The 15884-nt window shown below is 43.3% G+C and overlaps 1 protein-coding gene across 6 annotated transcripts in view; it reads right to left on the reverse strand.

Moving 5' to 3' along the window:
- The window catches only part of MTHFD1L (methylenetetrahydrofolate dehydrogenase (NADP+ dependent) 1 like), a 188443-nt gene that overhangs the window by 19604 nt on the left and 152955 nt on the right, over nt 1–15884 (reverse strand). For 5 of the 6 annotated variants that reach the window (XR_012508535.1, XR_012508533.1, XR_012508534.1 and 2 more), the window contains exons 27-28: nt 8801–8921; nt 2163–2251 (exon numbers count right to left, since the gene is read on the reverse strand). Coding sequence is in view for 1 of the 6 variants with exons in the window: in XM_074368158.1 (XP_074224259.1) it covers nt 8832–8921 (90 nt within the window). In the remaining 5 variants the exon portion in view is untranslated. Of the gene's footprint in view, nt 1–1887; nt 2252–8800; nt 8922–15884 lie in introns of those variants that run through there. The other variant, XM_074368158.1, reaches the window with a different exon arrangement.

Below are 15884 nucleotides of genomic sequence, written 5' to 3' on the forward strand. Positions count from 1 at the left end.
AACAGTGATGCCTGGGTTGCCTAGTTGCCTTGCTGCTTCTACTTTCCTGAGTGCCCCGTCACCTCTTTCTTGTTTTCAGTTAATCCCCACGGCGTGTTCCTCTGGCGGCTTTCAGAGGTTCCTTCCAGTCTGGGTCTTAACCTTTGCAGGTATTGCAGCTGCAGGACCCGGAGCAGAGAGGGAGCAAGGCCACACGTCTGGGTGCCACAGTGGGCCAGCAGGGCCCACACCACGTCTGGTTTGTTACTGGTTTCTTACATGTCAGTTACAGAGGCAGACAGAAATCAGGATCTACCATTCTTGGGAAGATTTCTAGTGAAAACCCACCATGCCAAAGGTTATGTGATATTTATTTTTTTTCTTTTTTCTCTCATTCGTTGGCCTCAGAAGAGACGTTAGGTAACCTGCTCTTTTCTAAAATAACACCATCTCCTGCCCATGAATGCCTCAAGTCATCATGAGTTGATAAGCCCATTAATTAACCTGCCAAAGAGCTTTCTTCTCAGTGGAGACTGATCATCACTCAGCAGGAGGGTATCCTCGTAGGGTTAGTGCACAAGAGAAAACAAATCCATCAGAACCTGAGTTATGACATCGAGGAGTTCACATGAGCTCACACGATGGGAAAGCAGCGTGCAGTGCCCAGCCGCTCCTGGATTATAGGTCCTTCAGTGTGAGTGTTGAAAACCTGTCCCACATCTGTTTGGGATGCTTCTATTTTTCCTCCTTTTTTGGGGGTACAGTGGTGAGTTGCCTGGTGAAAGCAGGTAAGGAAAAGAAGTATCTGGCCTAAAGCCCTTGGTCTGTAAAATACTTTTTTCCTAAAACATTTTCAAAAATACAAAATGAAACTTTAAATGGCAGAGGAAAATAATAAGCAGGAGGTAACTGCTTAAAGACCAATTCACGAGAAAGGCTGCTCACTGAGCACGTTATACAGAGAACAAATTCACCGTGGACCCTCATAATCTGCAGATAGATTTCTAGATCGGAGATACCAGTTCACCATATTCTTGGAGAGGCACATTCCCAAATAAGGGGCAGGGAGACGATGGGACCGTGACACTTCACCAACACCAAGCGAAATTATTCTTGGGGCAGATAGTCTTGGCGTAGGGAGGCTTCTGAGCTATTAAACCATGTTTTGGAACAAATGAAATTGTGCATAAAGATACACTGTGGCAGAGCGGCTAATGAGCAGGGTCACTGGAGGGCGCAGAGTAAGAACACGCAGAGTCTGACGGCAAGGACTTCTGCAGGATGTGCCTGGGGGACACTTAAGACATTTACGGTGACTATTTTCCTTATACTGCTTAGAGGACAATCACTTCTTGTTTGTTTCTGAATCCTTGGTTTTGTCAACTTTTATATAATTTTATATTATTGTAGGAAAAAATGGAAACAAGAGAGGGTCAGGAACTCCCGGGAGAGGGGAACAGAGCATAGAACATTCTTTATGCTTAACTATAATTTCAGGGCTGGACAAATGGAAAAACATTTGCCAACCACCTGACCTTTAAGAGTCACTTCTCCTGCCCTATGGGTCTGCGAAAGCTTAATGGTTATTGAGATTCATTTATTGGTGGAAGAAACCAGCATAAACCCATTAATTTTTAGGTAAGTGATATAAACACTGGGGCTGAAAAGTAGTTCTGGATATAAAATGCACTTCGTTCCAAAGGCTATTACAACTCTCCAGTCGTCAGAAGATTTCACAATTGACCAGATATTTCTCTCTCTCTCTCTGTGTTATTTTTCCCTTGTTATGTTTATAAAGCTCTGGTGGCATTCACAATTTTCCAGGAAATCGGTGTCAGGTAACAACCCCACCATGAACAGCTACCTCTAGAGAGCAAAGGGTTTCAGCTGGCGCTGAAAACTCGCTGGTGGGTTTTCTACATACATGTTTATTTTCAGTTCAAAGACAAAACAGAAAACTCCATAGTGGAAAATGTTACCTTTGAGTTCACACTCTTTTAATCCCTCAGTCCCCATAAAATAAACATTCTAAAGTGTAAGCAATGGGAAATAATGTAAACTCTGCAGAAACAGAAAATAAATTAGTTTCTTTCAGACTTAGTGGAGGTCCTTTTACTGAATTCTATACTCTGTTGCAAACAGAATTCATCTTGAAAGGAGAGTAAATCTTTGGCCTATCTCACCATTTCTCCAGCATTGCGTAACAGCATATTTCAAATTCACTTTCCTCTCCAAATGCAGCCAAAAGGCAAGGAGTTTGTGTTTGTGGAGCCTGAAAAACAGAAAAAATGCTTCAGTGGTTTAGGAACAGCTTTTTCCTCTGGTGTCAAACTGTTAATATATCACAGGGATAAAGCTGGAGACCAAAAGAAAATTCAAGAGCAGATAAGTGATTCTGTTCGTGAGACAAGGCTGGGATGATTGCTTCGAATCTGTTTACTCATGGACACTGGGAATCCTGCATCCCTCTGGACGGAGTCAGCATGGACCCGGCAGGCAGCAGTCGAATTTCCTTAAAGATTTGCTCGGGGATGGTGGCAGAAATTCCATGACTTCCAAATTTGGGATCTACTGTTTCCAGGATCCTGTCCAGTGAGAAGATCTAGGATTCCAGATTAGGAATCCTGTGGCCCTTGATTTCAGTGTCTCTTTTACAGTAGGCACAGCACAGAAAGGGAGGTCTGAAAAACGCATTTAGGACAAGAATGGAAGTGAGTGGGTCTGGAATTGCTTATTATTGTTAAAGCTTTATTGTTTTCCCTCAAAGGATATTAAGACTTTCTGCCCCTGTTAAATCCTGCAATCTCTTAGAAAAAGAGGTGATCAAACTACATTTTAAAAAGAGCAAAACAAAACACGTAAGTTTAAAAAAAAAAGTTCACCAAGATAAATGTAAACGCAAAGACTCGGACTTTGATCTGAATTTATACACGGAGGAATTTATCTACTGGGCCAAGAGTTCAAACTCGGCTGGAGTACAGGAATACAGCGAGCCGGCCTCCCACAGATGAGCGCGGGGTCTGGAGCCAGGAAGGATGCTTGATTAGCTTCAGAACAGAAGACAGTGAAGAAGACAGGGGACTGGGAACTTCAAATACTGCCCTAACGTCTGATGCAAGTCAGGGAAGTAAACAGAATACAGAAGTACTGCAAGCATAATAAACATTAACAAAAGGAAAATACTTTTGATGTTAGGGAGGGAGGCTTGTCTGCTACGGGCCTTGCCCCTCTGCTCAGTGACGTGCCAGCCTCACTTCAGTGGCTCTGGTGACCCTAGACGCGAGGCACAGTGACTCCTGGGGAGGGAGGTGGGTGGGCTTGGTGGACTGACGCCCCTGAGACAGGAAAGGCTGGAGCAGGGCCTTCCCGGCTCGGTGGGAGACCAGCTGATTCGCTACATTACCTCTGCATCAGTGGCTTTGTATTTAAAGGGGCTCAGAGTCTGTGGTTCCACATTTTCAGAAAACTCAAGGTACAGAAAGTTGGTAAAGGTACAGAAAGTCTCATTATAGACTTAAAAAAAATCAGAAATGCAACAGCGAAGGTGAGAATGTAAAAATGAATCAGTGGTTTAGTGTTTATTCAGTAGAAAAAAATTTTAGAAGTGTATCCGGTCAGAAATATTTTGGAAGATAGACTATATAAAACATTCTAAAATGGCATGTGAATAACAGGAAGCTACCAAGTGCCCAGACACCCAGAGGAGGAAGAGGCGATGTGACTGACCACAGAGACAGAGACCAGAGATATGCGGCCGCAAGTCTGGCCACTACTGGAATGGGAGGAGGCAAGGAAGGGACTCTCCCCTGCAGCCTCTGGAGGGAGCGTGGCCTCTCTGGCACCTTGATTTTGGCCTAAATACCGATTTCAGACTTCTAGCTTCAAGAACTATGAAAGAATAAATTGCTGGTGTTTTAAACCACTGAGAAATTTGTTACAGCAGCATAAGGATTAAAAACCAAAAACACACACATCATAAAGGAGGGAGGGTAATTTTCTGCTCTTTATTAAACTACGAACGTTTCATTGTATTTACCCTTACTTAATTATTGGTAATAACACTTGGTCACCGGCTTCTCTTTGCTGATGATCATTGTTTATTGGTTTCCATTGTTGAAGAACAGAGGCTAAAGTTAAACATGCTACCAAAGTGACTTTAAAATAAAAATTAACCAGTTTGAATGTCTGATAAAAATGTCTTCTGTAGTGGAGAGAATTTCAAGTTCACTGCATTTGGTTAAAATGTCGCCGCTACCTTACAAGTTCTCATTTTTTTGCAACCAATAAGTAATACCATAATTGAGCCTTTTCTTTTTTCTTTGATGAATAATTTCTTATATATTAACCATGTATAGATTTAGAGTTGTTAGAAAAACTGTATTTTCCAGAGTTTGCTGAAATACTTATTATTTTCCTTAGTTCCAAAAAAAAAAAAAAAAAAAGATCCCTAGATTCACCCTCCTCAAAAAATAGTACCCAGAAAACATTTCTTTTAAAAGGGAATTAATTTAGAATTACACAACTGTTAAGCTTCAAAACATTCCATTTCAGTTAGATAGGGGAGATTTAATTATTGCCATCTTTCACAGATGTTAAAGATGTCATCTTTAGATTTAATTATCACAATCTTTTATTTAAGCAGCCTGCCTTGGTTAAAGGGTTCCTGCCTTGGAAGTGGGAAAAGACAAGGGGGTCCACTTTACTCCGAGGATGACATGGGGTGATGAACTGAGGACCTTTTTCTTGAAGCACACTGGTGATGAACAAATGAATCATTTTGAGATGCTCCTTGAAAAGAAAGAATTTTAAGACCAAAGTCAGAGAGCCCAGGTGCTCCTCAAGGGAACGCTGAAACTCTGTGGTTTACAACTTGGGGATGAGGGGCCCTGTTCACAGAAGGGCTGCAGGCAGCAGCCACACTCAAGATTAATGTATGATTATTAAATCTCACTGAACATTCCTGCTGCAAAGGCAGTTTGGGGAAGAGTGAGCTCGTATTCTACTCCTTTCTGCGTGTTCAATTCAAGAAAAACAATTCTTTGGTAAGTAACTTAACATTAACAGCAGGGCCAGAGTCAACGTGATTCTGTACTAAACATCACTTTGCACATCAGAATGAAGTAAGGGAGTGTCTGAATTCTTTAGGAAAGCTGCCAGGCTTTCTTGAGTTCATTTGACTCCTGCCAAGGCTCAGAAATATGATAAAGCTTGAAAATGAGAAACCAAAGGGGGAGAAAACCAAATCCCCAAATCCAATCATCTTCAAACAAAAGACAGCCCAGTAATGTCGCAGGATCAGTTTCCTTGGGGCAAACAACTTATTTTAATGAGTTCTATTTGGTAACATCCAAAAGAATGAATCATGCCCTTATTCTAACAACAGTGAAAGCAGGACCGGGAAGTCTTGGAAAGAAGGAGCAAAAGCTCAAATTTTGGTGATTTCCTGGCCCCTCCCCTCCATAGTAAGTCTCGCACAGTTTCCTGGAGGGTGAGTTAAGCAGGAAAGGTTAGAGAGGGGTAGGAAAGAAAGCAGCCCTCAACTTAGCGCTGTCTTCTTCCACATGGGACATATCTGCAACACGTTTCGCAAGGAGTGAAGATTGCGTTCAGAGAACGATCTGGCATCTCACCACGATGTGAACAAAGCACCCAACCAGATATTTCCTCTCCCGATGCCCAAATCTGCCCGAGCCGTCCTCCAAGCTCTAACACTTTTAATTTATGCATTTTTAATAGCCACAGACCTGTGACCGTTTGCAGGCATGGTCCCTGCCTGCTGTATGTGAGAGGGGACAGGAAGCAGAAGGAATGTCTGTGGGATCATTACACGGAGGAGTCCCCGGGAGGGAATGCTTGCTCTGTACAGTGGTTTTATCTTACGACACCCAATCATTTGCAATTGTTTGAGCAGGGTCAAGTGATGGGTTTTGAACCACTGCCCACCAAGCCCAGATAGTGCAGGATTTGGCAATTCACAAAGAAGAAAGAAGCCTTGGATAAGTGAGTGGGAAAATGTCATTCAATGAGAGAGCTAAGAGATAGCTCTAGTATACTTTGATTGAAAAGAATTTAGCTTTTAATACCCAAATAACTATCTAGTTATTGAAAAAAAAATCACCCAGTTATCCCCATATTACAGGTCTATTCAAATAGCTCGTTATCATCTTCTAGAAGGGGCCAGAATTCATTTACCCCATGACCAACATGGAAAGGGCATCTTTCTGGCTTGGGGCAGAAAGGATGGGGTGAGACCGAGAGTAAGCAGACCTGGGTTGAGTCTTGGCTTTTGTACTTATCAGCTGTGCAGACTTGAGCAAGTTGTTGACCTCTCTGGGCCAGAGTTTCTGCAGCTCTGAAATAACACCACTACCTATTACACTGGGTTGGTGCCAGCATGACAAGTGACCAGGGACGGCAAAGCAATTCAAGCCCTAGCTTTGGAACAAGAAGCAGGGCTGAGCAGTGGAAAGACAGTACTACCCCTCGGCCGTCTGGTGGATCTCAGACATCCCCCAGCTACCCCCTCTCAGTGACCTAACCTCTTAGGACAACACTGACCCAAAGGGTCTGGGGACCACTCATGAGAGGTGCTTAGCACAGTGCCTGGCCCATTGGAGGATTGACCACAGAGTCACCACAGGCCAGTGTCCGGACTCCCAACCCCTGCTTTAAATAAAGTCTTTAAACAAACCCCAGAGGAATACTTGTCGGGGAACACACATTCCTAAGGACATGCCCCTGGCGTTACCTGAGTCTTAACTGCACTAATTAAGGTACAACTGGGTTTATATGACCTACTTGGACAGCACATGAAAATGGACCAACAGGCTGGAAAAATACTATGTCCAAGAGAGATGAAAGAACTGCACACACTTGTTCTGGAGAAAAATGACAAGTGGCAGAAATGGAGCACAGTGAGTTGACCCGACAAGGGGGATCCGTCAGGACAGGGGTCAACTTGAAGTTGGAGAGGAATGATATTGTGTTTTCCCAAGGCCTGAATGGGAAACCCAAAACATTCACACACACATACACACACAGTCGTATCAAAAGACCGAAACAGCTCTGTTATCAACGCTCGAGTTCATGGGCTTCTCTGTGAAATGAGTCTCCGAGTCTGTTTCCTGGAGTTTCCTTTTTCAGAAATGACAGATATGAAATGTGGTTGTGGTTATAACTGAATACACCTCCCACTCCCCAGCAAAAACAAACAAACAAACAAAAACCAAACGCACACACAAACCACACCAGACACCACACACACAACCAAAACCGAGTAATCCCATACTTCGTTTTAATGTAATTTCACATAAGATGAGAATCAGAACCTAAGTCTTTAGTATTTTAGTAACAAAGGCTTAAAAAAGAAAAAATATCTCCCTGTGTTAACTCTGGGAGTGAAACAAACAAAAGTGAGAGTCCCGTGTGTCTGGCTGGCTTAGGGCCGTGACTCGGAGACAACTGGAAGGAAGGGTCTTTAGGTCAAGTGAGGTCATCTGGAGGGTCCAAAATATGCTGGCAGGGGGAGGGGTGCTGGGCTAAGGAACAGGAGTGAGTGGGGAGAAGGACCCAGGGGTGTTCGGGGGGAAGGAATGTGTCTTGGGAATCTGGTGAGGACATGCTTGATGTATGGGATGGGAAAGCAGCTCCAAGTCTCTACAACTTCTGACTGGGAGTTTTCCAGGGAGGAGGATTAGGAGGCGGTCATTTTTCTTCATGATGGGAAGCTAGGACAGAAGCCAGCAGGTGTGGCTGCAGGGCTGAGGGGCAGACATGAGTAAGACCAGACGCGCCCAGCTCCACGTCAAGCCCGACCTTCTTAAACTGGGGACCATGAGTCCTCAAGGGCTCTGGTTTCCACTGCCCTGTCCTTCCTGTGACTCACAGGACCCTCTCAGTTAGAAGATCTGTCCTATCTCTATGGACTTTTCAGGTGGTATAAGAGCGCCATCCGCCTGTGGTGCTATGGCCAAGTGTTATGAACCCACGGTGTCCCCAAAAGGTACGTGGGAGTCCCGACTCCCAGTACCCATGACAGTGACCTTAACTGGAAACAGGGTCTCTGCAGATACACTCAAGTTAAGATGAGGTCAATAAGGTGGGCCCTAACTCAGTGGGACTGGTGTCCTTTCAAGAAGAGGATGTCACGTGAAGACAGAGATGCACAGGGAGACAGAGGAACACCAAGGATGGATGGCCACCACCAGAAGCTGGGAAGAGGCCGGGAGGGATTCTCCTGGAACTTCAGAGGGTGCACAGCCCGGCTGACACCTTGACTTTGGACTTCTAGCTTCCAGAACTGTGGGAGAAGAAATTTCTGTTGTTTAAGTCACTCAGTTGTGACACTCTGTCATAGCAGCCCCAGAAAAGGGACACACGGAGATTCCTCTACCACATGATCCTAACTCCGTACCAAGAGATATGCGGGAGGAAGGTATGGTTGGTAAAGCTGATGACAGCAGATATGAGTTTTAATTCTAGAAGAAGAATAATGAGTTTAAGGGGCTCCGTTGTTCTTGCTAGAGATGCCTTAGATATATCTACATTCAGAGATGCTGTGGCTGGCTTACTTCACTGGAGTTGAGTCTGGGCACAGCAAGGGCCTCTGTCCTGACCACCTGACTGAACATCCACACCCGGGAGTGACCAAGGTCACGGCTGTTATTAGGTAGGAATTCACAGTAACCAAAGTCAGGAGATTACTTATCAGACCATTTTTGTAATGAATATCAGAAAAACAAAACCAAGTTTTAAGATCTGAACCAGGAAAAAATGAAAGAAAAAGTTAAAAAAGAAAAAAAAGAAAAAAGCAGCAGTCTACCTGCACTGGGTCCTGTGAACGTCCTGTTCATCTAGAACAAGCCTTTGACTTGCTCTGTTTCCGTATCAAGATCTATGTCATAAAAGCAGGGCCGGGTCGGCAGTCCGGGCATGGTGCTCATCTAGGGGAGAGAACAAAAGATCATGTATTAGTCAGCGCTGCCATGCAGCCACCACGAACAATGTGCATCCAACGACATAAATTAACCATATAATTCAGTTCAGCCTCCTATAACTTAAGGTTATATATATATATATATGTATCTCTTTAAATTCACCATCTGCTATTTCAATCTTTGTTGAAGGCAATGAAATCCATGCCCCCGTGGTCCCACGGTACACTGTAGCTCCAAAACAGTGATTTTCAAGCCTTTTTTCTAAGTCAAATCTTCATGCAGAAGCCCCTCTGGCTGAAGGGGACGGTGGGTGTGGATGGCCTCCTGCTCACCCCCAACACACATTTTGGTAAAATCGAGAACTCTTGGGGCACAGTTGGAAAGCTCCTGTTTTCCAGACAGGAATGATGCTGGTCTACCTGACGAGCAATAATCGTTGTTCATTGAGGACTTACTACGTGCTACGCACTGTGTAGGTGTTTTACTTTTTTCATCATCCTCCAAACTCTATGAAGTAGGTACTTTTATCGTTTCCATGTTACAAGGAAGAATATGGAGGTTTAGAGATGTTAAATCATTTGCCCAAAGCCACACAGGTAATAAGCAGCAAAAGGGGAAATTTGACTCGATGACTGCAATCTCGAATTGTTTAACCACCACCACCACCACCACCGCTGGGATGCTCTATGGCACTCTGAATTTTACATTGATAACTTAAGTTCTCTGTCACTCATAGGAATAGGCACTAATTTTAGCCTCACTTTATTGATGATGACAGATGATATTTAGGCACAAAGGCATGTGCTCAAGGACACACAGCTAGTCAGTGGTGCAGACGATTAAAACCAGGCCCACACTCTTCACTGCTCTGCTGCACTGTGGCCAGATCGGCGTTTTCCCAAGGGCACCCTTTATCCACCTGCATCAGAAACCCTTGGTGAGCTGGGGAAGACTGCCGGTTCCACCGGTGATGCTCACACCCTTACACACGGGTCTCAGGCCTCAAGTGGGAGGCTCCTGCATGAGCCACTCTTTATGGATTTTAATATTTCCTACTGTGCTTTAACAGTGCACGTGTCATACAATAGATGCTCATAGAACAGTGATGCATCCAGTCGCCTGGAAGAAAGCTATCTGGTTCTGCTTAGCCTGGCTCCTTGGAGGACTAAGTGCTGTGTCATGCAAAACTCCTGCCTGACCTGGCCAGACACCAGGCGGAGGAGACAAGGCTGTGATCAGCTAGCGCTTAATGGGGCTGCTTCTCCCCTGCCCCCTTACCCCCACCCCCCGGACAGGCAAAAAGTTCTCAATGAAAAAAGAAGCCAGATAAGGCCTCTGTAACAGATCTCAGCTTTCTCACTCCCCACATCCCTTCTGTAGTGACTCAGGATTTCCCTGTCTGCCACCTACTTCCCCCTCCAGGATATTGATAGACTCTTGCTATCCCGACTGGGGTCTGTGGACCAGTAGCATCAGCATCACTCATGAGCTTGTTGGAAATTCAGAACCTCAGGGCCCACCCCAGGCAGAACCAGAATTTGCAATTTCAGCACATCCCTAAGAGACTCGTGTGCATATTACCACCAGAGAAGCCCTGGCTTAGACAACACGGCCCAGGATGCCCCCAGCTTTCCCTTTAGCACCAGGAAAGGAGCTCCATGGGGACAGGGGCGAGGTGGTGAGGAGGGGGGGTGAGGAAAGCCCTTTCACCCGAGATGAAGTGCTGCTGCTTCTCCCCTGGCTGAGCTGCAGGTCGGGGAGGAAATCTGTGCACCCACGGCCTCATTAACCACCTGGGCTGTAAGAGTGCGCGTGAGGATGGTCCACGTGGCCGGACGCGTAAAACACTGATAGATGGTGGCTGACGCCTGTCTTGCTAATTGCACAGGATTGTACTCTATGTACATTATGGGCTAAATATGCTTCTGAGACCTGCCTGGAATATAGGTACAATTCATAGCATGTCTTCAGGAAAATGTACTCTGGATTTCAAGCAATTAACCACAAATAACGTTTTGGCACACAACCTGCTTGTTGGTGGGGACTTTCTGTACTTTCAAACTTTAGGTATGTGGATGGCCACTTATCTTCCTGCAGTTTCTGTTTCTAGCAGGAGGATAACATTTTTCTCTGCTTACTACAGTGGCTGCTCCCAGGAGACCCCAGAAAGAAACCCACGCTTAATGTTTTAGCACTGAGACATCAAACACAAAGGACATTGGTGGGAACCGTTCATATTTTTTCTGGTTGCCTGGGCTACAAACTCACACCAGTGACTCTACGGGCATTTTCCTACCTAACTGCATTCTGACATGAGCATTTTGAGATGCCTTTATAATCTGTCTAAGGACATGGATTTGGAAAAAGGAACCAGTGTTTTATAGTTTAAGAGACAGAAACGAGTGATCATATTCAACCAGAGTGATGCTGCCCCATCTCTTAAATTAACTCTGGATCCAAGGCGTCTGGGTAAGGCTGTCACCCAGACTTTACAGGCATTACTTCTGCGGCAGATTTAAATCCACAGGAGGCAAGAAGACATGAAGGCAGTGCATCTGGGCCCACCTGACCAAAGCTACAGTGGAAGCTTCTATGGTGGGTAACACAGTTGCACTGACTGCTTGTTTATATGCTGTTTCTGCAGACGTGAAAATTCAACTTTCCACCATTAACTTTTAGCTAGTTCAAGACCAAGACCGACAAAGGTAGTGTGATTCGTGTGCTTCCTGGAGTTGAGCCACTGGCTGCAGTGACTTAAGAGTAGGTGTCTCTCTGATACTGTCACAAAACTGGGAGTTTTCCAAAGTAGCCGGAAGATTAAATGCCTGGAAGTCGGAAATGTCTCTCCTCTATTTTCAACTTATTTCTCTCAAATAGAGGGAGAGTGAGTTCAGTCAGAAGGCTCCCATGCTCCTTTCCGATGATGCAATTGTCGCTTCCACAAATCATGACCACTTATTTGGGATGAGCAAACGACAGACAAGGAAGCACATGGAGCCTGCAGAGCTGAGGGACTCCCAGCCCTGCGGACAGAGCCACCTCCAGCCAGTCTACTCTGGAAATAAAAGTCCTGCCGAGCAGACACAGTACAGAATTCTGTTAACAAGACCTTACAGTCTCACAGTCAGATTCTCTCCCAGTAAAAACCTCCGTTATCAAAGGATTGTGGCCCCCAGACAAGAGTCAGTGCAGCACTAAGGAAAAGAATTCGGACAGCCCTTGGGAGGTGACCTCTGGCCCAGGCCTGGGGTCAGTGGTGATCCACGGTGACTTTATTTGTGTGCCCCCTACGATGACCTCCTGCTTAAAATAACGAGGGGCCACTAGATTGTACTTACCTGTCACGGTGTAGTAATGGATTCTTTTACAAAGGCTGAAAAGCATGGGCTTTTGCCCTTCGTGCCCCTAATTTTAACTACAATGAATCTTCCATATCTGTGATTTCGGGCTGAGCTCATATTGGAGAAATGATGAGCTGTGGGATTAGCTTTTATAAACATTCATTAAGACTAGTAAACAGAAAATATTCATATATCTAAAACGTGTCATTAAGAAGTAACAGTAAGGGAGGAGGGTATAGCTCAGTGGCAGAGTGCATGCTTAGCATGCATGAGGTCCTGGGTCTGGTCTCCAGTACCTTTAAAAATAAATAAATAAATAAATAAAAAAAAACCCAGTTGCCTCTTCCCAAAAAACATTTTAAAAAAATCTTAAAAATATAAAAACTGAGTAGAACACTTTTAGAATGAGTAGAAAAACTACCAAAAAATCTGTTCCAAAAAATGATAGGATCATACTTAGCCACTTAACCAAAATATTGTTGTAATTTTGTTGTGTTTGAGAAATAATTTCTTCCTTCAATTTAATTTTTTTGGGGGGAGGAAATTAGGTTATTTATTTATTTATTTTAATGGAGGTACTGGAGATGGAACCCAGGACCTTGTGATGCTAAGCATGCGCTCTACCATTAGCTACACTCTCCCCCTGAAATAATTTCTTTTCTGACTTCTGCTTCAATTTACTGCTTTTTCCAACTGGATAAACCATCCAGTTTTACATTAATTCAGAACAGAAATAAGCATTTTAATCCACATCTATTTTGTTCCTTCAGTTCATGATCTGAAATGGAACCCCTTCTACACGTTTCTTTCTGCCACCAACAGATGACTGAACACATGTGATCTCATTTCAAAAATTTAAGAACAGAGAGGATGTGGAGAAAAGGGAACCCTCTACATTGTTGGTGGGAACGTAAATTGGTGCAGCCACTATGGAGAACAGTATATAGGTTCCTTTAAAAACTAAAAACAGACTTACCATATGATCCAGCAATCCCACTCCTGGGCATATATCCAGAAAAAAGGAAAAATCTAATTAGGAAAGATATGTGCACCCCATGTTCATAGCAGCACTAGTGACAATAGCCAAGACATGGAAGCAACCTAAATGTCCATCCACAGATTAATGGATAAAGAAGATGTGGGGTGTATATATATTTATGAATATTACTTAGCCATAGAAAAGAATGAAATAATGCCATTCACAGCAACATGGGTGGACCTAGAGATTATCATACTAAGTACAGTAAGTCAGACAAATATCATATCACTTATATATGGCATCTAAAAAATGATGCAAATGAACTTATTTATAAAACAGAAACAGACCCACAGACACAGAAAACAAACTTATGGTTACCAAAGGGGAAGGGGGGGAGGGATAAATTAGGAGTTTAGGATTAATATATACACACTACTATATATAAAACAGATAAACACAGGGAACTATATTCAATATGTTTTGTGTGTGTATATATATATAAAATATAGTATGTGTATACCTATAATGGAAAAGAATCTGAAAAGGAATATATGTAAAACGAAATCACTTTGGTGTACACCTGAAACATTGTAAATCAACTATACTTCAGTAAAAAAAATTTTAAAACAACCAAAAAACTATAATGGTTAACTTACATGATGTAATTTAAATAAAAAAAGATTCTTTTTGATGAAATAACTGAAAAATTTAAACTGTTGGGCAAAAGTATTTTCTGAATTGAATATACAGTACCTGGCAATATCAGGCCTGCTATAAGTATCTTTTTAAACAGATGTGTAAAATGGAGAATTAGAGGATTAGAGAACTGGGAAACAAAGAAAGCTTCTTGAGGACTGGGTGTTCTGTTTCTTCCCTTCTCCTTCTTTGGACAGAAACATTTATGTCGAATGGTCATTTAGATAATTAAACAAACTACCCTGAGACGATGCATGAGGGAAAATGGTTGGTATAAACATCAAGTGACTGAAAGGAGAGAAGGGAGAGAGATTAAAATTCATTACAGTGAAAACAGTGCTGCTACCATTGCCTTGGTGGAGATGGATGTTCTGAGACCTTTTTCTGGGTGAGGTCACATCCATCTGCATAGTCTGTGACTGCTTTCAAACGATGACCTCTGCTTCGTAGCCAGGGATACCCTGGGGGCTGGGAGGGTGTCCTGTCAGAGCGCACTTACCTTTCCTGGGGGCCAGTGAGTGCCTGTTACTGTGCGAAAGGACATAGTGATGTTTCATTCAACCCACAGTCCTTTGCTGAGCACTCAGTGTGAGGACACCAAGGTGACCAGGACCTGGTCCCTGCTTCCAGAGGGACAGACCATTAAGTAGACCATTTGGGTCAAGTCGCCTTTACTTTTTAGTTAAAAAAAACTTTTTCATTCTTCGCTTTTTATATAAAAAGAATGAACATAATAAATTCTTAATGGATGACTTTCTAAGATGGAAGTCAAGTTCAATTACAGTAAAGATGACCATATTGTGCCAGTTTTACAGAGCTCAGACTATTCCATTTTATTTCAATGGCCTTGAATAAAAGACTAAGCAGGTAGAGTGACTTTTCTCTTCTTTTGTAAAGGAAACTATAACTTTCTCTTAGTGGTAAGAAGCCTGTTCTAAACGAACTTTTCGATTAGTTTTAAAAAACTTACTTTCAACAATATATACTTTAAAAAAGTTACTTTCAACAGAGAAGTAAAAAACAGTAGAACTAAAAAGCCAAGTCCTGTTCCTCTAATACTACTCCCCAGAGGTGACCCCGTAAACAACTTCTTATGCAAACTCCCAGGTAATTTTCTATTTTTATAGAAGCCATGAAACTGTGTAACATATATTTATATAGTCATGTACAGAAATTGGATAATTCCACATGTACAATTCTGAAATCTGATTTTCAGGGAGATTAAAACTTAAAATAGGTAATTGGGGTAATTTCTAAACAAAGGAATGTGGCTGGAGTGGGGAGACTCATGAACAATTATCACCAACACATTGTCCAGTTGACCCTTGAACCGCGTGGGGGTCAGGGGCACTGATGGTCTGCACTGTTGAGAATCCTCCTATAATTTATAGTTGGCCCTCCATATCTGCGGTTCCTCACCACCTGCAGATTCAACCAACACAGATCGTGGATGAGGTAGGACTGTCATAGATTGAAAAAAATCCGTGCAGAAGTGGACCCGTGTGGTTCCAACCCTTGTTGTTCAATGACCAACTGTGTATGTAAAGTCAATGGGCCCTGCCTTTTGGCAAATGAGAAATTAGGGAGAGTTCTTTGGAAGAAAAGAAAAATAAATGTGAAACAGAAGGGTCTGACTGACTGGATGTTGACAAAGGAAATGAAGAAGTTGGCACCTTTTTTGCACTGCCTCATGCATTAGCTAAAGAACTCAAACATTACAAAGGACTAACAGTTTGAAGTTCAAAGACCACTATGCATTTGAGAAGCCTTTTTCTCCACCAAATAATTTATTTTCCTTTACCTGTTCTAATTTTCAGGATGGCATCCTTAGCTTTCAACTGTGGTTGCCAGGAACACCCCATGCTGGCTTGCTCAGCAAGACACTGTCCTTCCTGTCCCCAAACCTGGAAGACCAGAGGTGGCACAAAGCAGTCCCAGGGTCTCTCTCTGTTG

Source organism: Camelus bactrianus, chromosome 8, assembly GCF_048773025.1.
Source record: "Camelus bactrianus isolate YW-2024 breed Bactrian camel chromosome 8, ASM4877302v1, whole genome shotgun sequence".
NCBI classification, from domain to species: domain Eukaryota; kingdom Metazoa; phylum Chordata; class Mammalia; order Artiodactyla; family Camelidae; genus Camelus; species Camelus bactrianus.